The 23,678-nt window shown below is 37.1% G+C and overlaps 3 protein-coding genes across 13 annotated transcripts; 2 read left to right on the top strand and 1 right to left on the bottom strand.

Moving 5' to 3' along the window:
- The first annotated feature begins 1,176 nt into the window (after positions 1–1,176).
- On the top strand, positions 1,177–6,025 carry LOC104890434 (membralin-like protein At1g60995). Of its 11 annotated transcripts, XM_057394457.1 has the most exons (6): positions 1,177–3,112; positions 3,927–3,981; positions 4,177–4,284; positions 4,388–4,479; positions 4,568–4,644; positions 5,152–6,025. In XM_057394457.1, the coding sequence occupies exon 1, from the start codon at positions 1,238–1,240 to the stop codon at positions 3,110–3,112; it is 1,875 nt and encodes a 624-aa protein (XP_057250440.1). In that variant the 5' UTR covers positions 1,177–1,237; the 3' UTR covers positions 3,927–3,981; positions 4,177–4,284; positions 4,388–4,479; positions 4,568–4,644; positions 5,152–6,025. The 11 variants fall into 11 exon arrangements, with proteins under 11 accessions (XP_057250440.1, XP_057250439.1, XP_057250443.1 ...); XM_057394456.1 differs by lacking the exon at positions 3,927–3,981; XM_057394460.1 differs by lacking the exon at positions 4,177–4,284 and having other exon boundaries at positions 4,343–4,479.
- A 1,825-nt stretch (positions 6,026–7,850) lies between these two features.
- Positions 7,851–10,363, top strand: LOC104890443 (putative pentatricopeptide repeat-containing protein At1g12700, mitochondrial). Its single transcript, XM_010675940.4, has one exon. It carries the CDS (start codon positions 8,020–8,022, stop codon positions 9,892–9,894), a length of 1,875 nt encoding a protein of 624 aa, XP_010674242.2. The 5' UTR covers positions 7,851–8,019; the 3' UTR covers positions 9,895–10,363.
- Positions 10,364–11,916: 1,553 nt separating this feature from the next.
- Positions 11,917–13,875, bottom strand: LOC104890694 (4,5-DOPA dioxygenase extradiol). Its single transcript, XM_057394154.1, has 3 exons — positions 13,804–13,875; positions 12,738–12,919; positions 11,917–12,203 (listed from the first exon to the last, which is right to left on the bottom strand). The coding sequence occupies exons 1-3, from the start codon at positions 13,873–13,875 to the stop codon at positions 12,014–12,016; spliced, it is 444 nt and encodes a 147-aa protein (XP_057250137.1). The 3' UTR covers positions 11,917–12,013.
- Between the last annotated feature and the right edge of the window lie 9,803 nt (positions 13,876–23,678).

The following is a 23,678-nucleotide window of genomic DNA, read 5'->3' as shown; positions in this document are numbered from 1 at the left end:
AAATCATTACACACATAAACTTACCAAAAAAAATCAACCAAATCTCTATTAATAAACCCAATCAACTCATATATTTGTCAATCACATAAACTTGCCAATAAAAAAGATTTAATCAAATTAAATTTATATCCAATCAACTAAAAAAATTGTAATCAATAACTTACCAAAAATTAATACCACAAACAATAAATAAATATGACATTCTCATTACAAACACCACTCATATACAAAATTAATCACAAATACAAACTCCAAAAAGAATTCAGTTTTTTCATTACTTGGATATGCAATTTTATTACTTATTGCTACTTTAAAAATATTTTTAGATACTATTTCTAAGTATTTAAATACTTCTTACTCACCAAATGAAGGTGAACTCAAATACGTACTTTCATAATTTTATTTTTCATTTATTTTAATACCAAGTAATAGTTATCCCTTAAATGTCACCACACGCAATGAAAATCTATACAAATATATTAAAAGGCGTGCATAAACAAGAAATTGTGCCACGTGGCGCTCTCCCTAGGGAGTTTTAGTTCATGGATTACATTGGTTTGATCTCGAGACCTCAAATACATATACCAAAGTCTTAACCATTATGCTAAGTTATATTTAGTGTTATTATCATAAAGTATTATATTAATAAAATATTTTTTTTTTACCCGGGGCATAGCCCGGTCCTAATAACTAGTTTATACTTAAATTATACACAAAATAAGTAGTCTAAATCTATTTACAGAATATATGTAATATAATTTTTTTTTTTACTCAAGATAAGTTTTAAGGTAAATTGAACAAGGAATTTCAAAGATCGACGCTCTACTCGAGTAAAAGTATTACGACCTGAGAAGAGCAACTCCAGGCTCGGTCGCGGGCCGGACCAAAATGATCACGGATCACCTCTAGCATAATTATAAAAGAATATAAATGGAGTATTGACATGTTAATATGATGATAATTATGATTAAACACATGGGTAATTCGTTTGTTAAATTGGGTTAGTTCGAGTTGAGTTATTCAACCCAATTTACTTAATGACTTAGGTTTAGATTGAAAGATTTTTAACCCTATTGATTCGAACAAGAACTCGACCCGAACATGAACCCGACTCGAACACGAACTCATCGTTTAGTAGTGTTTATACGGTTTAAAAAGCGACCGTTTCCAGTCATATATCAAGGCCCAAGGGTGAGAAGTGAGAACTGGCACCCAGAAAATATATGAATGAAAATGGATGTTTAAATTTGAAGGTATTCTTCCGAATATACCGAGTGAATTCATTGAGTGCTCCCATATGATTCCGAAGAAGATGATGTTGAGGATTAAATCTTCCCTCTTCTCTACTGCTACGTCAGGTATTCCATTTCAATTTCAACTTTTTTACTCATATTATGCAACAAATCTTCTTCATCTTGTTGATAAACCTCAATTGTTGCTCAAATCTGTGAGAGAGGAATGTAAATTAGGGTTTTCCAACGTTAATCATCCCCTTTCTCTTTTTGATGCTATGATTTCATTGCACCCTCTTCCTTCTATCATTGATTTCTGTATGCTTTTTACAGCAATGTGTAAAATTAAACCCCACCCCCCTTTCTCCACTGTTATCTCTCTCCTAAGGCAGCTTCATCTTTCCGGCATCCCACCCAATCTTTATTCACTGTCCATCCTTGCCAATTGTTATTGTCGCTCTGGCCGTGTCGATTTCGGGTTCTCTGTTCTTGCCAAGCTGTTTAAGTTGGGACATCAACCTAATATTGTCATTTTCACTAGCTTAATTAATGGGCTTATTCATTCTGATAATTTGGATGAATCTGTTCAATTGCTCGATAAGACTCTCAAGCTTGGCTTCCAACCTACTATTGTTACCTATGGGACTATGTTTAAAGGTCTTTGCAAACGAGGAAACAATGTTGGTGCTCTTAAGTTGCTTAGGACTATGGAATCCCATGGCCATTACCTGCCTGATGTTGTCATATATAATACCATCATTGATAGTCTCTGCAAAGACCAGCTTTTACCTCAAGCTCTCCAACTGTTTGAGGAGATGAAACACAAACACATTTCCCCCACAGTCATCACTTATCATTCTCTAATTCGAGGTATGTGCACTGTGGGGAAGTGGAAAGATGCTGAAGACATGTTGACTCAGATGTTGGACGACAATATAGCTGCTAATGTGGAGATCTACAACATGTTGATTGACATGTATTGTAAAGAAGGGATGGTTGCTCAAGCAAGGGCTATATTTGATTCCATGATTGACAGTGGTCAGGTTCCAAATATCATCACTTATAGTGCTTTAATAGATGGATATTGCTTATGTGGTGAGATGGAAGAGGCTGAAAAGGTAATGGATTTGATAGTAACACATGGCTATGAACCTAATATTTTTACTTTCAACATCTTAATCAATGGGTATGCCAAGTCTAAAAAGCTTGACAAAGCTTTAAGCCTTTTCCAGGAGATGCCTTTTAAAGGACTCACTCCTAATGTTGTTACATATAGCACTCTTATTGACGCCCTCTGCAAGGACAATCAAGTACAATTTGCAAGGCAGCTCTTTAAAGAGATGGAATCTCATGCCTTAAAACCAGACGTAATCACTTATTCTTCATTGATTGACGGCCTGTGTCAAGACGGACTAATTGACGAGGCAATACACTTGTTTAAACACATGAAGCATAGTTGTGTGCTCCCTAATATCATCACGTACAATATTCTAATTGATGGCTTGTGTGAAGCTGGGCAACTTGAAGAGGCTCTAAATATCTTCTCCTTTCTTGTAGATAAGGAGTTACCACTAGATGTTCGTACTTATAATGTGATGATCAAAGGCCTCTGTAAAAAAGGGCTACTAACTGATGCAAACGAGCTATTAAAGAAAATGGTGAATGATGGGTATCCTCCAAATGACGTCACCTACAACACAATCATTAGGGGATTTCTTCATAGTAATGATGTCAGCAAGTCTTTAGAGTTTGTCAACCTTATGACCAGCGAAGGCTTTGCAGCTGATGCTCACACTACTTCGTTATTAGTGGATTTACTCATAGATCCTAGAGTCAGCAAAGAAAACAAGGCTTTGCTTCAAAAGTTCTTCAAGAAATGAGTAAGTCCTTTGTAGATGCAGAAGCTATCATAGTTAGTCTTACATGTGTTTATCGGTTTTCTTTGTGAAAGTCAGTTTACTAGGCACATATCTTCATTTTGATGGCTTGCATTCCTTCCCTACATTTGCCCACCTTCATATGTATAAACAATGCATTTCATAAATTCATATGCATTGTCAAAGTGGATTTTTTTTAACTCACAAACCAAAATTGAAACTTTTGTACGAAGAACTATGAATATACTTTCTAGAGCTAGTGGACTTAATAACTTGATGCTCATAATTTACATCTATACAAGGGTATAGTTGCATTATCTTTTGAACACCAATGTTACAAGACTATGTACTAGAATGTACTCAGTTTATGTGCTATGTTCTGGATTGCTTTTGTTCAAGCTACAAGGCATGAACCTGTTTATGAACCGTTGCACCATTACACTTGATATTCGTTTCTGAATGAAAATGAATTATCTGTTTTATGTTCCAAAAGGAATATATGTTATTGCTATAGATAGTGAAAATGATGGACAAAGATCAAATTGAGCAAACTGGGTGTCTCAATCATAAATGTATTTGTTAGTTCTACAACAAATAGACTCGGATAAATGGATAACAGTTTACTCAATAAGTTTGACCTCCTAAATGTTGTAAGCTCACATTAATCGTTGAGTCATGACCAGAAATGCAGTAATGATAAAGGTCTATATTCACAATGCTAAGCCAATTTAGAGACTATTGTGTAAATAATCTAGTTTGGGTTTAGTAAAGCTGAAAGAGTGGAATACTTCTGTCACCTTTTTATGTTTCTTATTAGTGACCAGAAGAAACCAAGAGGAAGCTAAAAGAAAAGCAAAATGCGGGTGTCAAAGGTAGGCGTACCTAGCAAGTAGCAATCAAACTAAGGCAACTATTGTACTCACAAAATTATTATTTGTTCATGTCATTGAATCGCTCGTCTTTGTGCCTGTAAGAATGCACCACAATAAGTATGGTGTTTGTGAATTTTTTTGAATGCAATATCTTCATTTCAATTTGCTGGTGATGCATTGGATTTGGCATTACAGATCATGATAGGCATCCTGTTTTTTTCTGTTCGAATTTTATGATGATCAACTGCTGGCCTTTATGGTGCTGGTACTGGTCTGGCTATGTGAGGTTTTTACCCTTATCAGGTAAATCTGATGCTTTTAAGTTTCTAATTGCAACCTTTCTCCCTTTCTTTCCTTGTAGAAAATGATCGAGAAATCTTAAATGAACTGCCTGTGGCTTTTGCAGTGTTCGTACTCCAATATCAATGAAGTTCTTTCCACGCTTCTTCTTACTCTATTTCCTGGTGTTCCACATCTACTTCTTTTCGTATGCTTATGGTATGATCAATTTTGATGACCTGTATATGTCAAAATTAGTCTCTTATTTCAATTTTTTTGTTGTGTAATCTATTCTTCTTTCTTGCAGGTTTTTCATACCTGGCCTTATCTACTACTGCAGCATTTATGCTGCATCTTATTCTGTATTTCTGGAACAGATTCGAGGTAAATAATCTTATAACGCCTTCTGGAGCTTAGATCTATAGCTTGAACTTCGATTATCTTGTAAAATTGATGGCATAATGATCTTTGCAAATTGCAACCATAGAACAGTTCACTATGTTGTCATGTATGTGATGCCATATTCAAGATTGTAAATTGCAACCAGCCAACCATAGAACAGTTCACTATGCAATAGTGACGGCTGGATCCTGGGGAATGACAAAATAACTGCAAGGAATGGACAGAAGATGACATCATAACAGAAAATACAATCATCTTAATATCAAGATATTTCCTGTTCTTTTTGGACTGGAAACTAGATACTGATAATGGATTAAGCCTAGAGTATATGGGCTGCAACTTATCTTTTCAGAAATGTGCTATCCTGCAGTCGTGCTGTAGCATATTTGTACAAGCAGTAGCCGGTGGTTTAAACACTAGTCTCGTTTTCTCTTGTGTATTGGTTGATCTGTAGCTCATACATTTAATTTGAGCCTTTTTATTGTTCAGGTCCCTGCTTTACAAAGGTTTTTGCAAAATCGCCGTTCACATATGCAGCATCACCCGGATTTCCATATAACCTCCTCTATGATACTTGCTTCTACATTGCACATCACCCGGTTGAATACAAGGAATCCTGACCCAGTCAGAATGGAGGACGCTTCAGGTCCTGGGGTCTCTCTGCTCAGGCCTAGTGGTGATGTTCCAATACCTGCTAATGTGCAGGCAGAGGCTCCTGCGCTTCAAGAACAATCAACAGATGCAAATCGGCAAAATGAAAATGTGGATAGAGAACCTCTTCCAATCCCTGACCACGACGTTCACCAACCGGAAGCTGGTCAAAACCCGGGAAATATGAACTCCTTTAGCTCTTTGTTGCTATGGATTCTTGGAGGAGCTTCTTCTGAAAGCCTGAATTCTTTTTTCTCCATTTTTAGAGATATGAGAGATCTAGCGCAATTTTATACAGATTCTCCAAGACAGGAAAATGCTACTACTGATAATTTTCAATAATGGAGAAGCAGGTGAAGGTAAATCTGGAAAAAGATTGAGAGTATGCTTTCTTTGAGCTTCAGATTTTTGTAACAAAGTGATTATATCGCGATAGATGCCGAAGCAGGAAATGACGAATTTTTGTTGGTTGTAAAGGATAAGAATGAAAGAGAGAAGCTTTATAACAAAATGCTGAGTTCGTGTTTTAAATGCATTAATGGTAAATGTGTCAATTGGAGGATTTTGGCCGTGAGCAGAGGGTTTTTGTATGGAGTCCTCCTCCCCTGTCTCTGGAGCCTTGCTGTATTGCTGTAAAAAAAAATGTTTTATAAATGGTTTAAAAATAAGAGTTATTATAGATGAATAGCATAAATATGGCAGTTAAATTTTACCCAATTTTTGTCTTCTACATATATTACATAATTGTTTCAAAATGTTCAGAGACATGTAATCATGTTTGGATTTTTCAGCAATGTTTTACTGCTGTCTGCTGGTTTGTGAAAAAGGTATTGTTTTGGTATGCGATTAGACTATATTCAAATATGGCAATAATGTAACGAGGGACTCATTTGAGCAACGTGAACAGTCCAATTGAGGGCTGTTCGGTATTACCGTAGTTTTTTTTTTTGGTTTTCAAATTCATATGACATATGTCCTATAATGAATAAAAAATTACTCCAATTTATTGAGAATATGATGATTTTGAAAACTAACAACTAATAAGTGAAAATCATTTTTTCTGGTTTTCAGTTTTTGGTTTTTAGTTTTCAAAAAAACTGAAAACAAAAAACGATAGCGAACGGGACCTTGAGGTTTAAAAATAGTTTTAGGTATCTTTTTCATTTATTGAATTACTTCTTCCGTGCATGTTATATTAATTGATACAATTGATTTTCACACATGGCAATTGGTAATGCACAACTTTGATCATACTCATCTCTAATTATCTATTAGCAAAAATGATAAAAGTTGATATATTGAAAATATGAACTGAATCAAACATCTTAAAACTAACATTTGTGTTTATATGATAGTTAAACAATATGATCAAAGTAGGTTATGTGAATTGTGGACATGGTCAAATTATATTGATTAATATGGGATGAAGGTAGTATTTTATTTTATTGAGTGGACATGGTCAAATTATATCCACTAATATGAGATGAAGGTAGTATTTTATTTTATTGAATTCAATGTTAGCCAGATTAGTGTCAACATTTTTGTATTTATAGAATGGGTTGAATTGTAATTGTTTGGATACATTAAAATCATTCTTTTAAGTTTACCTTGAAACACATAAGAACTTGATGTGTACAAGGGATGACTTTTGCTCCCTTGATTACTTTCTATTCACTTCAAATCTTGCTATGCTTCGAAAATTTGTGGTTACTTTCTCGGTTCTTACTTTTCTTGAGTTTTGACGATTTTCTCATTCTAAGAGAATAAAAATTGAAATTGTCAAATAACTGAAGATTTCTTTGAAGTCAATGTTAGGTGAAACATTTCTCTTATATTTTTGGTAAATGATATTTCATGGATTCCTGAATAAATGGAAATTCAGTTCAGTTCAGATTCAATCAGTTCAGATCAGATCAATTCAGTTCAGTTCATACTTATTTAGTTTAGTTTAGTTCAGACTTATTCAGTTCAGATCAGTTTAGACTATAATTGATTGATTTTATTATTATTATTATTATTATTATTATTATTATTGTTATTATTATTACCATTACTATTATCACTATTATTACTATTATTATATTTATTATATTATTATCATTGTTGTTATTTTATTATTATATTATATTATATCATATTATATATATATTTTTTTTTGACTATGTCACTTTTAAGCTTTTTGGAGAGTATTTTTAACCCATTGAACATAAAATAAGGGAGCGAGACAAGTGATAAAAGAGTAATTATTATCATTATCAATGATGATAAAAATATTCTCTACTTGTAATTATTAATAATACTCAATTTAGATCAGATCAGTTCAATTTCGATCAGTTCAGTTCAGACCAGTTTAGTTCAAATTTATTCATTTCAGTTCAAACTTATTCAGTCTAAAAAAACAAAGCCTAAGTACAATGTTAAGCGATCCAATCCTCGAGGGCTGTCCAATTAATTACTTAGATATATCAAGTAAAATGTGTCTGAAATTTGCGATTGTATGTTTAACGTATAATTGTATGTTTAACGTATACAATTGTATAACTAAAGTAACTATGATTCTATGAATATCTCTCTACCAAATAACTGCAGCCTCTCCTTAAAGCAGAGAAGGAGATAGTTGGTCTGTTAATGAAAAAGCTCCGAAATTTGTTTGAGAAGTAGCAAGTATTATTTTCTCATCGAATCAGTTATTATGGTGGTTCATAAATGAAGATGATTTTGAGAGATATGGTGTTGTTGAGGAGCAAAACTGCTGCAATTCCACTTGTTCATTCTTCTGGTATTCTTCTTCCTCTCTCTCCTCCTTTCTTTCCTTCCATTTTCATATCTTTATTTTCTTGTCGAAATTATACATATGGTGCAACATATCATCATGTTGATATACATGTTGATGACCGTCAATTGTTCCTAAAGTCTGTGAGACATGAATGCAAATTAGGGTTTCACAAGATTAATCATCCCCTTTCTCTGTTTGATGCTATGATATCTTTGAGTCCTCTTCCTTGTATAATTGATTTCAATCAGCTTTTAAGTGCAATGTGTAAGATTAAACCCCACCCCCCTTTCTCCATTGTCATCTCTCTCTTTCGCCAGCTTCAGCTGTCCAGTCTCCCCCTTGATCATTATTCCCTGTCCATCCTTGCCAATTGTTACTGCCGCTTGGGTCGTGTTGATTTCGGGTTTTCTGTTCTCACCAAGCTGTTTAAGATGGGACATCAGCCTGATATTGTCACTTTCACTACATTGATTAATGGGCTTATTCATTTTGATCGACTGGACGAAGCTGTTCAATTGCTCGATAAGACCATCAAGCTTGGTTTCCGACCTGACATCTTCACCTACGGGACTATGTTTAAAGGTCTCTGCAAACGAGGAAACAATGTTGGTGCTCTTAAGTTGCTTCGCACCATGGAATCTCATGGCCATTGCCTGCCTAATGCTGTCATATATACTACCATCATTGACAGTCTCTGCAAAGATAAGTTTTTATCTAAAGCCCTCAAACTTTTTCAGGAGATGAAAAACAAGCGTATTTCCCCTAATGTCATCACTTACAATACGCTAATTCGTGGTATGTGCACTATGGGGAAGTGGAAAGATGCTCAAGAGATGTTGACTCAGATGTTGGACAACAATGTAGTTGCTGAAGTGGAGACCTACAACATGTTGATTGACATGTATTGTAAAGAAGGGATGGTTGCTGAAGCAAGGGCTATATTTGATTCCATGATTGACAGTGGTCAGGTTCCAAATATCATCACTTATAGTGCTTTAATGGATGGATATTGCTTATGTGGTGAGATGGAAGAAGCTGAAAAGGTAATGGATTTGATGGTAAAACATGACCACAAACCTAATGTGGTTACTTTTAACAGCTTAATCAATGGATATTCAAAGGCTAAAAAGGTTGACAAAGCTGTGCATCTTTTCCAAGAAATGCCACATAAAGGACTTACTCCTAATGTTGTCACATATAACACTCTAATTGATGCTCTGTGCAAGGACAATCAAGTACATTTTGCACGCAAGCTCTTTAAAGATATGGAATCTCATGGCTTAAAACCAGATGTAGTCACTTATAATTCGTTGATTCATGGTCTATGTCAAAATGCACTGATTGACGAGGCATTACACATGTTTAATGACATGAAGAGCGGTGGTGTGATCCCCGATACTTTCACGTACACTATCTTTATTGATGGCTTGTGTGAAGCTGGCCGACTTGAAGAGGCTGTGAATATCTTCTCCTTTCTTGTAGCTAAGGAGTTACCCCTAAATGTGCGTACCTACACTGCAATGATCAAAGGATTTTGTAAGAAAGGGCTACTAACTGATGCTCAAGAGGTAGTAAAGAAAATGGTAGATGATGGATGTCCTCCAGATGAGTGCACCTACAATACAATTATTAGGGGATTCCTTCAGGGTAATGATCTTAGCAAGGCTTTGGAGCTTGTCACCATTATGACCAGCAAAGGATTTGCAGCTGACGCTCAGACTACTTCGCTATTTGCTTACTTACTCATTGATCCCAGAGTTAGTGAAGAAAACAAGGCCTTGCTTCGAAAGTTCTTCGAGAAATGAGTACTTTGTAGTTGCAGTTTTCATTTTGAAATGCTAAAAGCCAGCATTTGTACAGAAAGAGTTAGATGACCATGCTTCTAGCTCAGTGATACGTTTGCTCATTTCAATTAGCTGAATAAGTTGCGATCAACCTGAGTTATTCAAATTTTTACATTTGGAAGTGTTGCCTGATTCTTTGCTGAAACCATAGTTCCTTAGATGACCCTATGGAGTGATCCTGATGATAGCTATCACTGTCGCGTTAATATGGTGTAGTATGAATTAGCTGGATAGTAACTGGCCGGTAAGTGTCCTTTTTGCTCTGGGTTTGTTTCTCGGCTTAGGTGTAGGTGGTTTTTGTTCCTGAGAGAAACAATAGATTTAATATTGACAAACGTAGTTTGATTTATACTCTCTTTGCTCATTAAGTGGGAGTACTTGGATTATTTGGCCTCTAATACACAATGCCTTTAAGCTGTTGTGATTACCAGATGAAAGGGGATGCACCAGTTGTGGTGATTACCAGATATGATAGGGGATGCACCAGTCGTGGTGATTGGTGAGCACCAGGTGTAAACTCAACTAAGATTATGAGAACTTGCTTCCACTTAGGCTCCATTTGGTGGGGTGTAGAACATTTTCGGTGTAAAATGATTTTCATAGAAAACAATTTACAATGTAAAACACAATTTCAAAATTAGTTTTCTGTTGTTTGGTTCCATGTAAGAAAAATGATGAAATGAAAGGAAAATGAATGGAAAAGTAAGAAGGTAGTGAAGAATGTACAAGAGAGATAAGAAAAACAGTTTTCCTTTCATTTTGAAAGGAAAATGGTTTTCATCATTGTGAGAGTAATTTTACCCCAAGGGAAAATGATTTTACATTATTTTGCCAATCAAATAATATAAAACTGAAAATAGATGAAAACAGTTTTTTAGGAAAATGTTTTACGCCCTACCAAACGGAGCCTTATATAGGGGCTTCTGTCAATAATGCATTTCTTATTTAGCAATACATTTGAAATGCCCTATATATTTGTGTATACGTGTGTTTCTTCCCTTCCCCTAATTTCCCTCCACTCTATTAGCTAATAAGTAAGAAACATTATTGTTGCTACGATACATGGGCATGGCTACCAGTTCAGAGTTATCGAGAGCTTATTCCCATTTTCCCTGCTTCTGATAGCATTTGCTTTATCCTCTATGGGAGGCCTGATATCAGACGAGTCTTATCTATGATAAAGATGGGAAACAAATAATAAAACTTTTATTTTATATAGAAGTGAATAGAGATATTGGGCTTTACTGATTTATAAAGTCCCACATTGTTTGAACAATGGAACGTAAAACTTTTGTTCTCTAGAAAAAAACTACTCCAATACCTAACTCGATTGACTCAAGCTCGAGTCGAGCCTTGAGCCGAGTTGAGCTTGTATTTGGAGATCTGGATCTCGAGCTCGAGTCAACCCTCGAAACAAGCCTAGCGGGTATTTGTATTTTTCGAACTCAAGCCAAGTCGACATTTTCGAGCTCGAGCCGAGCCTACCCAGGTTGGGTCTCGGTTCGACTCGTTAACACTCCTAAAGGTTGAGAAGTGATATCCAAAAGACAAGAAATATTGAAGTCTACAAATGCTTTGAGAGAGTTAAACAAATACCCAAGGTGGATCACAGAAATGAAAAAGAATAATGATCTCACAGCAGATTTTAAAATTGATGAAGGATCACAAAAACAACTTGATCTTACTACACATGAATAGATGATAAAAAAATTCAGCAACAAAATGTATTTAATTCACAAAGAAAGCATTCAGTGTGCTATAAAACAATCAATGAGAGTTTGTGTTACAAAAACAGCAAGAAATTATAAAATATCAAGGGACATCTTCAACCCATCAAGAAACTCACACCTGCTTAATTCCATCAGTCAAACACTCAATATCCGAGTGGTTAACCCATAATATCTTCAAGAATCACAAACCTAAGCAGAAACTACTAATTAGCAATAACTACATAAGTGCAGACATATATGTATATAGATATATATACTGCATGATTCATCTGATTTATTCATCCTTGAAGAGATTACCAATGAACTAAAGAGATGGTACAAATAGAAAAACAAGTATACAGTGGTGATATTTAGGTGGAAGTGAACTTATAGGAGCCATACGACATGATACCACCATCCCAACTTTTATGAATGAGTTCTGCCTTCGAATTTTCACCAGCAGCACCCATGGCTACATGCAGTGGATAGAAGTGCTCAGGCCACGGATGAGCCAATTTCCAATTTGGCGCTTTCGTTTCATATTTATTCACTTCTTCATACCTGAAAACCAGAGAGCACATAATCGTCAAAAGTACAAAGATCATTGTTTTAATAGCTAGGTACTGACGTACTGTTGTCTTAATCAACTGTATGAAAAACATAGAATGTAGTCGAAGGGTAGGGTCTTAATTAGCTGCCTCAAGCCACCAAAATGCTTAGTAGAAATACAAGCTAAGAAGTATAATTTAGTAGAAATACAAGCCAAGTCTAGTGAGAATAAGTTAAGTTTAGCAAAAGTAAAATAAGTTCAACCGATACATCATACAAGTTGAAGACATCGCTCAGATGAGCGCCTAAGTTATGCAACATGAATGTAGGATGTATTACATTTCGATATAAGTTAATATCTAAACAATTTCCTCTCCCTCCCCTCTATGTCCCTCTGATTCTATCTATCCAGAAAAGCTTTGTAGTTTCCAAGCGAGATAAGAAGCAATATCATGATTGAAAAGCCAGACACGCAATAACAATAACCATCCATTTGTAGTTTGAATTTAATCATTCAAGTTTGTAGCTGAAATGAAAAGAAATTACCTTCCATTTGTTAGAGCTGTTTCAAGCCAGTGATCAAAAGCTGCAGCCCACGGAGCAACTCCATCAGAACAAGGAGGGGTAATATTCACAGGGTGCGTTGCGCTTCCAGAACCAATGATGAGGACACCTTCATCCTTAAGAGAAGCCACTGCTTGTCCCAACTTATAGTGGTGTGTTCCATCCTGTGAGTTGTGACTTGCCGAAGGAGGAAGGCAGCAGCTTGGCGAGAGAAGAATGGCTCGGCACGAGTGGTGCTCCCGCACCAAATGTTGGTGCGCCCGCACCATGTCAGGTGCGCCCGCACCAAGTAGTGGTGCTCCCGCACATTCGCTACGACAGATTTCAAGCTGAGGCAGAACACTTTGGTGCTCCCGCACATCAGGCATGTGCGCCCGCACATCAGGCTGGTGCTCCCGCACCAGATGATGGTGTTCCCGCACCAGATGATGGTGCTCCCGCACCTATCGGGGAGGCGAAATTTTTTCGCGTTTCTTTTCTTATTTTACGACTTAGGGCTTGTATCTTAGACTTCATATAAATATGTTTTGTCATATTTAGGGTTTCAGAACCACAAAAATACTAGAGAGAGAGATTAGAGAAAACACAATAGAGAAGATTAGAGAGAGTCTTTGAGATTCAATTCGAAATCCATTCAATTGAATCTTGCCTATTGTATTTGTAATCGTCTCGTTCATAGTGAAGCGATCTTTTTCCCTGCCTTGAGGACGTAGCTATCACGTTGATAGTGAACCTCGTTAAATCTGTGTGTCATTTATTCGCTTTCTTGTTTTCTTTGTGTGTGTGCTTGGTTGTTGTGGATTCTTGTTTGGTTTAATTAAACGCTTCCGCATAACAAGTGGTATCAAGAGCTACAGGTTAACACCGGGGTTAATCGCTTTTGGGACATGGCAACAACAACCTTAAAGATCGACAAGTTTACGGGAAGGAATAGTTTTGGGCTATGGCAGATAAAGATGAGAGCTTTATTGAAACAACAAGGTATCTGGAAACCATTGATTAAGGGTTTCACAACGACATCAAAAGAGGGAAATCTGACTGGTCTAACTGAGGCCGAGTTGGAATCTATGGAGGAAAGAGCACACTCCACTATCTTGCTATGCTTGGCGGACGATGTCATCACTGAGGTTGCAGATGAAATCACGGCTGCAGGTCTGTGGTTGAAACTGGAGAGTTTGTGCATGACAAAGTCGCTCACAAACAAATTGCTATTAAAGCAAAGGTTGTTTGGCCTACGCATGAGAGAAGGTATGTCCCTAAAAGATCATCTCGATCGTTTGAATTCTATTTTACTGGACTTGCGTAATTTAGATGTTAAGATTGAGGATGAGGATGCTGCGTTGATATTGTTGGTTTCATTGTCAAGTAGCTATGAACATTTTGTAGAGTCTTTTGTGGTTGGAAAAGACACTGTGTCCCTAGAGGAGGTAAAGTCGACTTTAAACTAGGGAATTGCGTCATAAAGCAACTGGTGATATGGTAGAAGGATCGTGATTATTCTGCAGGTTTGGTAGCAAATGCTGAGAAAAATAAGGGAGATTCGAGTAGGGATAGGAGAAAACCTAGGTCGAAGGGCCCTAAAAGTAGTGATCTTTGCCATTATTGTAAAGAACCGGGTCATTGGAAGAGTGAATGTCCTAAGAAGGATGGTTCGGCTTCTTTTGCAAAACAAAATAAGGTTGACTACGACTCTGAGGAGGATTTAGCTTTAATTGTCCATGAGGAGAAACGCTTAGAAGATAAGTGGGTTCTTGACAGTGGATGTTCTTCACATATGTGTTCTGACAAGGAGATGTTTTCGACCTACAGCTTATGCAAGAGTAGTGTTACTTTGGGTGACAATACGGTGTGTGAGGTGGTTGGAGTAGGCTCTGTGAGGTTTAGAATGCATGATGGGAGAGTTAAGGATCTTAGAGGCGTGAGGCATGTTCCACAACTTAAGAGAAATCTTATATCTCTTGGGATGTTAGACCGTAAGGGTTTTCGATTCCAAGGAGGGGATGGAGTTTTGCGTGTGGTAAAGGGTTCTTGTGAGTTACTTCGTGGCGTGAAGTCAGGTGTGGGTAACTTGTATGATTTGCAGGGTACGGCACTGGCTAGAGATGATTCTGAGTTGAAGCTGCATTCTAGGTTGAAAAATGATGGTCTTGAGTGTGAGGTGGAGCTTATGGGGGCTTCTACACAGGTTGAGAGGTCAAAGTCAACAGGAATGAGTTCAACAACCGGGTTGGAGAGTACTACTTGGGTTGAGGATGAGAGTGTCAACAGTGAGGTAGAGTTTGTGGGAACTTCTACACAACTGGTTGAAACTAAGGGTCATCAAGAAGAACAACCAAGGGTCTTTCAGCAGCAGATTGGTATGATAAGGTTCGGTTCTATCGATACTTGTGTGCCAGCTTATAGCTATGGGATCTCGAGCGACATGTCTTTGCCAGGGAGTGTTGGGTTGAGAGGTGATTCTGGGAGAAGTCACCAAGAGATAGCTAGATTGGAACTCCAGGAGGAGTTGCCTGCGTTCCAATGAGAACGGGGTGGAGTGCTCCGGTGCGAGCATAGAAGAACTTCGACGGAAGTTCCCCTGCGCCAAGGGTGATTTGTTTTGGGTACTTAGACGTAAGTGCAGATGGCTCTAGTTGGAGCAACTGGCAGGGTACTGGCTCGTCTTGATTAAGGTGGAGCTAGTGTGTTTGCGATTCAATGAAGGCGATTTGATTTCCGACGGGTAATAAATTGGGTTTCAGGTGAGTGCGCAACATGGGTCTCATAGGCTGTGAGACAGGTCGTTCATGATGAGTGGTCAGCGATCTTGGCGAGATTGGGTGAGACTCATATGAGGGCAAGCCTGACATCGGGTGAAAGATGCATGAGCAGGAAGGGAAAGGAGTATCTCGCGTACGGTTGCAGAGATACATGATGTGTTGATGGTTTTGAGGTGGAGTCCTGTGATAAATGCAAGTCAAGGTGGAGATTTGTGAGTTGTGACTTGCCGAAGGAGGAAGGCAGCAGCTTGGCGAGAGAAGAATGGCTCGGCACGAGTGGTGCTCCCGCACCAAATGTTGGTGCGCCCGCACCATGTCAGGTGCGCCCGCACCAAGTAGTGGTGCTCCCGCACATTCGCTACGACAGATTTCAAGCTGAGGCAGAATACTTTGGTGCTCCCGCACATCAGGCATGTGCGCCCGCACATCAGGCTGGTGCTCCCGCACCAGATGATGGTGCTCCCGCACCTATCGGGGAGGCGAAATTTTTTCGCGTTTCTTTTCTTATTTTACGACTTAGGGCTTGTATCTTAGACTTCATATAAATATGTTTTGTCATATTTAGGGTTTTAGAACCACAAAAAAATACTAGAGAGAGAGATTAGAGAAAACACAATAGAGAAGATTAGAGAGAGTCTTTGAGATTCAATTCGAAATCCATTCAATTGAATCTTGCCTATTGTATTTGTAATCGTCTCGTTCATAGTGAAGCGATCTTTTTCCCTGCCTTGAGGACGTAGCTATCACGTTGATAGTGAACCTCGTTAAATCTGTGTGTCATTTATTCGCTTTCTTGTTTTCTTTGTGTGTGTGCTTGGTTGTTGTGGATTCTTGTTTGGTTTAATTAAACGCTTCCGCATAACACATCCAAATGCGATTGGATAGAGAGCTGACAAACAGGGATGTCAGCTTCAGGATACTTGATGTGATGATTTTAGTTGCAAGTTTTGGCACGAAAGTATCATGTTAAGTATCTGTATCAGGTTTTTTTTTTTTTAAAGAGTTAAGAGAATTCTTAGCTATTTTTATTGATGCATTGAATTATTACTGGTATCAATCAATAAGTTATAAAGATTTCAATGAAGTGATGAATTGAACAATCTGGCAGTCCTGATTTAATTTAGTAGTTGGAATTTTTAAATAATAGAAGTTTTATAGCATGATACACGAGCGAGCAATAGTATTATTGGAGAAGATTAGGACAAGAGGGGGTGGTAGGAAATTTCAACATCTTAAATTTCACCAATTTCACCAACTACTATTTGAAACACGCCAAAAAAGAAAGTGGGTAGAATAATTTAAAACACAAGTAGTATAATTGAAAGATAAATCTTTCCTAATTAGTTAAGGATATATTTTCTATCTTATCCTCGTTCTACCTAAGTTATATTATATTTGAAATCTTATAAATATCCCTTTGAATTAATAATCATTCAAGCTTTTTCCCGTCAAGCTATTTTATCATGCAATAGCAATTTGAGATTTTGGGTTTAAACTAAAATATTGTTGTCCAACCTATGGGGTTAGAATTTTGAACTAGAAATGGGCATAGATCAGATTTGAAACGGGCTCGTGTGACGACATGAGGACGTAAAAAGGAAAGAGAGGGGTGAGGTTTCCCTTGCTTTTAGTATAGTGAACCTCCCGTCGGGGGCCTGCCTGATGGGCTATTAGCTCAGTGAGACTTGTGCGAGTTAATGAACAACTCCAAAGTCAGAACTTTAAGATTAACGGTGAATTTCCTCAATTAATCCTTAAATATAATGAATTTTTTATCCACAAGGGCTATATATATGATATATAAAAGAAAATGGATATATGGGTCGAGTCTGGGTCTAAATCTACCAAACTCAGACCCAAAACTCAATAGGTCTCAGAATTTCAGAGCCTTACCCCTTACAAAATGGTCGGGGTCAACCGGGTATGGGTCAAAGTCCCGGATCCATGTCTATCCTTAATTTGAACCCCCGTCCGTATCTTTCACTCAAAGTTGAGATTTTCTCAGCTATCGTTGTGTGGTATTTCTTGATGTTTGATGATCTATTATTGGTGTTTGAATTGAGGTGACTACTTTTTTGGTTGGTTGTGTAATCAGCTTGTTCGCTTGAAGCTAGAGACGTTCGACCGTAAAATTGACTTTGATGCATGTTCAAATTACAAATCGTGTTTCATGATTTGGGATTTGTCATGTTGCTAATTTTTTCTATCCTATGCCGCAAGAAATATATACTATCTTCATATTTACACTTCACTTTGGAGGATGGATAACCAATGCAAGGCACAAAATGTAATACTCCGTATTTTTTAGAGTTATTCTTTATAAATAGAGAGAATATAAAGAATATAATCGAAAAATATTTTAACATTATTTACAAAAATAATATAGTTTGGTAAACCTATAATTATAACTTAATTATGCAGCCTATTTAGTATACCTAATTATATTATATTATGGTTTGGTTTTATTTTATTTTCGAAATAAATAAAATAAGAAACAGGAAGTTGATTTGGGAAGAAATCCTATTAGTAGGAATGGCAACGGGTCGGACTTGGACCGGATTATGCATAATCCGACTCCGACCCAACAGGAAGCCGGATTTTAAATCTGAGTCCGTCATTCGACTCCGAAAATCCGAATCCGACCCGGCTTAAAATCCGAACATCCGACTCCGATCCGACTAAAAATCCGAACACCCGACTATAAATCCGAACACCCGACTAAAATCCGAACATCCGACTTCGAACCCGACCAGTCTTATTTTTCTGCCCATTTTTTATAATAGAATAGTCTACTATAATATGATAATCTAATCATTATAATTTATTCTAATAATCTTATGAAAATCTTATATAGTACAAATAATCTAAATATTACTATTTTTTTAACAATCATTTCCTTAATGGGAAAATCCTATATGATGCGATTGGCTAATAGTCGAAGTCAGGTTATACATAAATTATACATTAACGTAAATAAAAAAATAGGATTGATGGACTCAAAGTCGGAGTCAGATTCAGATGTCGTATTATTTTATGAGATCCGACTCCGACTCCGACCCGGCCTCCTCCCACTTTTTAACGGAGTCGGTGTCGGATACTTTTTTTTCGGAGTTGACTCATATTTTTCCCTTCGGATCGGAGCGGACTAAGGTCGGATCCGGGCTGGACTGCCATCAGACTTAGGTTTGCCACCCTATAAATAGGAGAGAAGGAGAAAAAAATTAATAAAACAACAAACCCTAATTAGCCAACCGATTTCTTTATTTCCTCTCTCAAATTTTCTCTCTCCTCTCTCCTTCTCCCTCGTCTCTATTCCCCTCCCCTAAACTGTTGGCAGCCTCGAGTGGTGAGTGTACTGTGTGTGTGTGGGGTCAACTGTGCTGCGGTGTTGTGTGCGAGCGAGGGCGTCGAGGTGAGCGGTGCGACGCGAATCGAGTGTGGTGCGAAGGCGTGCAAAATCGCGCGAAGTGTCGAGGGCAGTGCTGGGCAAGAGTTGCGAGCATCAAAGGTGCGAGCGTTGAGTGTGCGACGCTGTGTGTGCGCGACGATCGTTGCTGCTGTGCTAGCGCTCGAAGGTGAGCGTCGAGCTTTGGGTGCGCGTGCGTTGTGGTCGCGCGATGTAGGCGATGATGTGGTGCTCGAGTGGGTTGTGCTAAGCGAGGGTGTGCGTGCAGTGGGTGGTGCGAGACTCGAGGTGATGATACGAGTCGTGTTTGCGACTGTGTGTGTGGCGTGCGAAGTGTCGCACCCGGCGCTCGAGTGGTTGCGTCGTTGCCGGAATTCCGTTGCCGGCAGGACTGTTCGGTATAAAAAAAATATAATATAATTTTCTCTTTTATTACTTAATATTGTATAATTTGATTTTGTAATTTCTAGTTGTAATTTGATTAAGTTGTAATTAGAGTAAGTTGTAAATTGATTAGGTTGTAATTGGAGTAAGTTGTAAATTGATTAAGTTTGTAAGTTGATTTAAGTTTGTAAGTTGATTTAAGTTTGTAAGTTGTTTTAAGTTTGTAAATCTGATTAAGTTTTGTAAGTAAAAGTAAGGTATAAAAAAAGTAAAAGAAATCAGATTATTAGTTATAGTTGTAATGTTTATAATAATCCTCTTATTCAAATTTTTGATAGTACTTGAGTATAATGGTTTAAGTGGAGTTTGTAAAGGTGATATGGTAAAAGTTGAAGAAATCGGATTCTTGATTATACTATTAGTTCTTAGGACGATTCTAATTCTCAATTCTATTTAAATTATACCTATGTATAGTGGGTTAAGTTTTGGTATTATGAATAAGTATATATTATAAGCTAACTAAAATCAGATTTGCACATTGTTATTAGTTCTTTAAAGATGTTAATTTCAATAGAGTTATGAAAAAAGAAGAAGTAAACAACAAGATTGGTTATTTTTATATTCCGAAACACTAAGTCTTATATATTTAGTCACATTTTTTTTATGGTAATAATATCAAGGACGTAGCAATGAAATATTTCATTATTCGATTAGGTCTCAATTTCATAAGCGGAGCGTTTAAATAGTCAGCGAAGATTCTTTGTTACAAGGTACGTACACGTACTAGTTTAATTGAATATGTTAGTATCATTAGGTTATGAATTCTTTCATTGGAATCTAGAATCATGATAGGGAACAATTCACTAGTAGAATAAACGCTTATTGATGCGGTCAAAAAGTGGCCTATTACGGCGGTTTTGGCTGCGCAGCAATTAAGGGGGGCAGCAATAGGTAATTAAAATATTGTCGCGGTTTAAAACCGCAGCAATATATTAATTTTATATTAGCAAAATTGAGTATATTGCTGCGGTTTCTAAGGAAAACCGCAGCAATATACTGTATTTTACAATAAAAAATAAGCATATTGTTACGATTCCTAACCAAAACCACAGCAATAGGTAGAGGGTAGGTCAAAAAAAATTTTTTTTTTTTTTTGCATTTTGCCATTAAATTTGAAATATGAACAAAATTCAGAAAAATAACAAAAACTCATAAACTTTTAATAAAATCTAACTACAAAACATAAAAATTGGAAATAAATGAAGATAAATACATCAACATTGATTCTAACACATAAACAAAAAATAAAAAGACAAACTTATATTACATCAGAAAAAAGGAAAAAAACATATCTGAAATAATTAAAAAAAAGCGAAAAAAACAGATGATATAATAAAAAAACAAAAAAATAAACAAATATGCAACAATTGTAAAACGAAAAAAAAAAATCTGAAAAACAAACAAAATGAAAAGAAAATCTTCAAGACTCGATCTTCGAGTCTTCGACAAAGAACTCGAGTCTTCGACAAATACTTGCTGTCGACGGAAAGAGAAGGGCGACAAATATCTTCGAGTCTTCGATCTTCGAGACGCCGACGAAGAATGACAAAACGAGCCGACGAAGAACAACGACGAAGATGCAAAGTCGAAGTGTGAGGTCTGAAATTGGCGACTGAGGCTGTCATTGAGCGAACGATCGACGATGTAAAAGAAAGGGCGACGGATGTTGTGTGGCGGTTGAAAGTGGTTGGTCAGGACAAAGGACGGTCGACCAGTTTTTCGCACAAGCCTGCTGTTCTCCATCGCCGTTGATTTCTCTGTCTCTCACCTCCACCGCAGATAAAACCGCGGTCCTCGACATCAATGGCCGCCTTCTTCAAGCCGGCTGCAACTGAGATGACACACCTGAGATGACAGGTCCTCGACATTAATAATGGTGCGTTATGTTGGGACTGGATGAGAGGGTTAGAGGAAGTTGAGAGGGTGAAAGGGTTAGAGGAAGGGAGAAGGATAAAAACTGAGAGGTTAGAGAGTTAGAAGCGTGAAACAAGAGAGGCGTGAAACCCTAGTTGTTGGTTAAATGACAAAATTAAATGGCCCATATCATTTAAATATCAATTTTAAATACCTATTGCTGCGGTTCTTTTGTAGGAACCGCAGCAATAGGTTCAAATAATATTTTTTTATATTATTTTAATATATTGCTGCGGTTTTTATCAGAAACCGCAGCAATATATCTGGTCAAATAGTCAAAATTTTTGAAAAAATTTCCGTTGAAACCATATTGTTGCGGTTTTGGGCCGAAACCGCAGCAATATGGTTATTTTATATATATATTTTTTTAACGTGATATATTGCTGCGTAGGGGTAAAACCGCAGCAATATCACCGCAGCAAATATCATTTATTCTACTAGTGATTGTATGATTATGATCGATAAGATTGTTTGGTAGCATGAAATGGATTGGAGATCTGTAAGTATTTCCTGATTGTATGACTTGTGAATTGGATTGCATTATTATTATTTAAATGCGTAATTCTATCGTATCACAAGCATGTAAAGTTTTGGCAAAAAACTTATAATTGGACTCCTTACAAGTAATGAACAATGGTATGAGAGTGTAGGACTTGTTCTATAGTCCTACGCAAGCTAGAGGTGATCATGGGCCGGGCCGCGGCCAAAAAAATTTGCCCATTGGCCGGGCCGGGCCTAAATTCGGGCCGAATTTTTGTGTCCAAAGCCCGCTATTTCGGGCCGGGCTTAGCGGGCTTTTGCGGGCCAAAACGGGCCGGGCCAAAAAATAGACTAAAAAGTCGTTTTTAGCTTGCCCAAAGCCCGTCTAAAAACCAAAAAAAAAGACCGGGCCTGGCCCGGCCCGGCCCGCGGGCCGAAAAATTCTGCCCAAAACCCGGCCCAAAAACGAGTTGGGCCGGGCCAGCGGGCCGGGCCAAAATGATCACCTCTAACACAAGCCTACTGGGACAAAAGTAGTGTCTGATCCTTATGAATTTTTATAACTCAAGTAGGTAGAAGATTCTGTACGATCTTGGGGGTATGCATACTAAGGTGATGGATCTGGGACGGAACGAAATCGTATTTGCATTTCATCTAATAGACCAAGTTGTCTATTAAGGATTAAGTAGCCCGTGTGATTATAGTAAGATGACGGTACCCGTTCCCTGCCAACTAATTATAAAAGTAATAAATGTAATACTATCGTAATATCATGTCTAGGAACGATTCTTATTATTTTGATTATGCTTAGTATATTATCTCAATATTTTAGTACGTACTCAGCATAGCTGATTGTTTGTTATTTGTGTTTATTTGTTGACATGTGATGAACCATTATGTTACAATAGGGAGCAGACTAGGTGTGATGGTGTTGCTGCATGAGATTGAGCATACGGAGGATATTCTCTAATTTATAAACTTTTAAACATTTTGGTTAAACATTATAGAACTATTATGAATTACTTAGTTTGTGGTTTGAATAAAATGGGTCATTGATGATTCTCGAGTTGTAGTTAACATTTTGTTTCCGCTGCAGTTTGGTCTTCATAATAATGATTTAAGTTGATGTTTCATTTCAATAACTTGCGTTTCACTGCGGATATAACACTCCCAAAGTCGATGCGAGTATGCGACGTAGTTTAGACGTATATGAATTTTGGGGGTGTTACACAAAAGAGCGCCATCACCAAAGTGCGCCAAATGCTCTAATCAGTTTAATAAAGAGATTAGAGCATCCACCACCATGACATAAAAATTCGATAATGGGATAAAAAAAATTCATCCCCAACATGAACATGTTGCAAAATATATTTGGTCGTATCGAACTAAGGAAATTGGTCACATGGTAAACAAAAAATATATGTAATGAGAAAAGTGAGCCCCACCAAGTGGTGAAAATGTGTAACATTTGCCAAATCAAAATGAATGGTTATATTTTTTTGAGATATAAAAAAGACATGTCTATTTTGACTAAAAATTTGATTTTGAAGTAAAAACTGATAAACCTAATTTTATGTTATGAGTGGGGATGATTTTGTGAATTTGGTGATGAGCGGCGGTATTTTTTAGAATTTAGATGATGAGAGAAAAAGTTGTGGCGAGAGAGGGTGAATATTTTTTTAATGATGTAAATGCTTTTATGCTACTTTCCTAAATAATACTTCATCCGTTTAGAAATGATTGCACCATTTGTCTTGTAAGAGACTGTTTACTTTTAAGCTAAAATTAGACAATGATAAGCCCAATATTAAAAAGAAATTTATGTCAATAGTGATTAGGTTAATTTCTTTCATTGACTAGTTTAAACCATCTAGTGACTAAATCTACTTTTACTTCATATCAAAATTAGACCGTTTCTTT

This window comes from Beta vulgaris, chromosome 4 (assembly GCF_026745355.1).
Source record: "Beta vulgaris subsp. vulgaris cultivar EL10 chromosome 4, EL10.2, whole genome shotgun sequence".
Classification (NCBI taxonomy): domain Eukaryota; kingdom Viridiplantae; phylum Streptophyta; class Magnoliopsida; order Caryophyllales; family Amaranthaceae; genus Beta; species Beta vulgaris.
Note: the sequence above shows the minus strand (reverse complement) of the source record. Positions and strands in the feature narration are given on the sequence as shown.

Excerpts from the sequence above, each read along its gene's own strand:
- LOC104890443 (XM_010675940.4), top strand. The coding sequence starts at position 8,020 with ATGAAGATGATTTTGAGAGATATGGTGTTGTTGAGGAGCAAAACTGCT.
- LOC104890694 (XM_057394154.1), bottom strand. The coding sequence starts at position 13,875 with ATGACATCGTCCGCCAAGCATAGCAAGATAGTGGAGTGTGCTCTTTCC. Across the intron at positions 12,920-13,803 it reads TAGATTCCAACTCGGCCTCA|GATGGAACACACCACTATAA; the intron begins GTTAGACCAGTC and ends CACAACTCACAG. Across the intron at positions 12,204-12,737 it reads ACAGCTCTAACAAATGGAAG|GTATGAAGAAGTGAATAAAT; the intron begins GTAATTTCTTTT and ends TCTGGTTTTCAG.
- LOC104890434 (XM_057394459.1), top strand. The coding sequence starts at position 1,238 with ATGTTTAAATTTGAAGGTATTCTTCCGAATATACCGAGTGAATTCATT.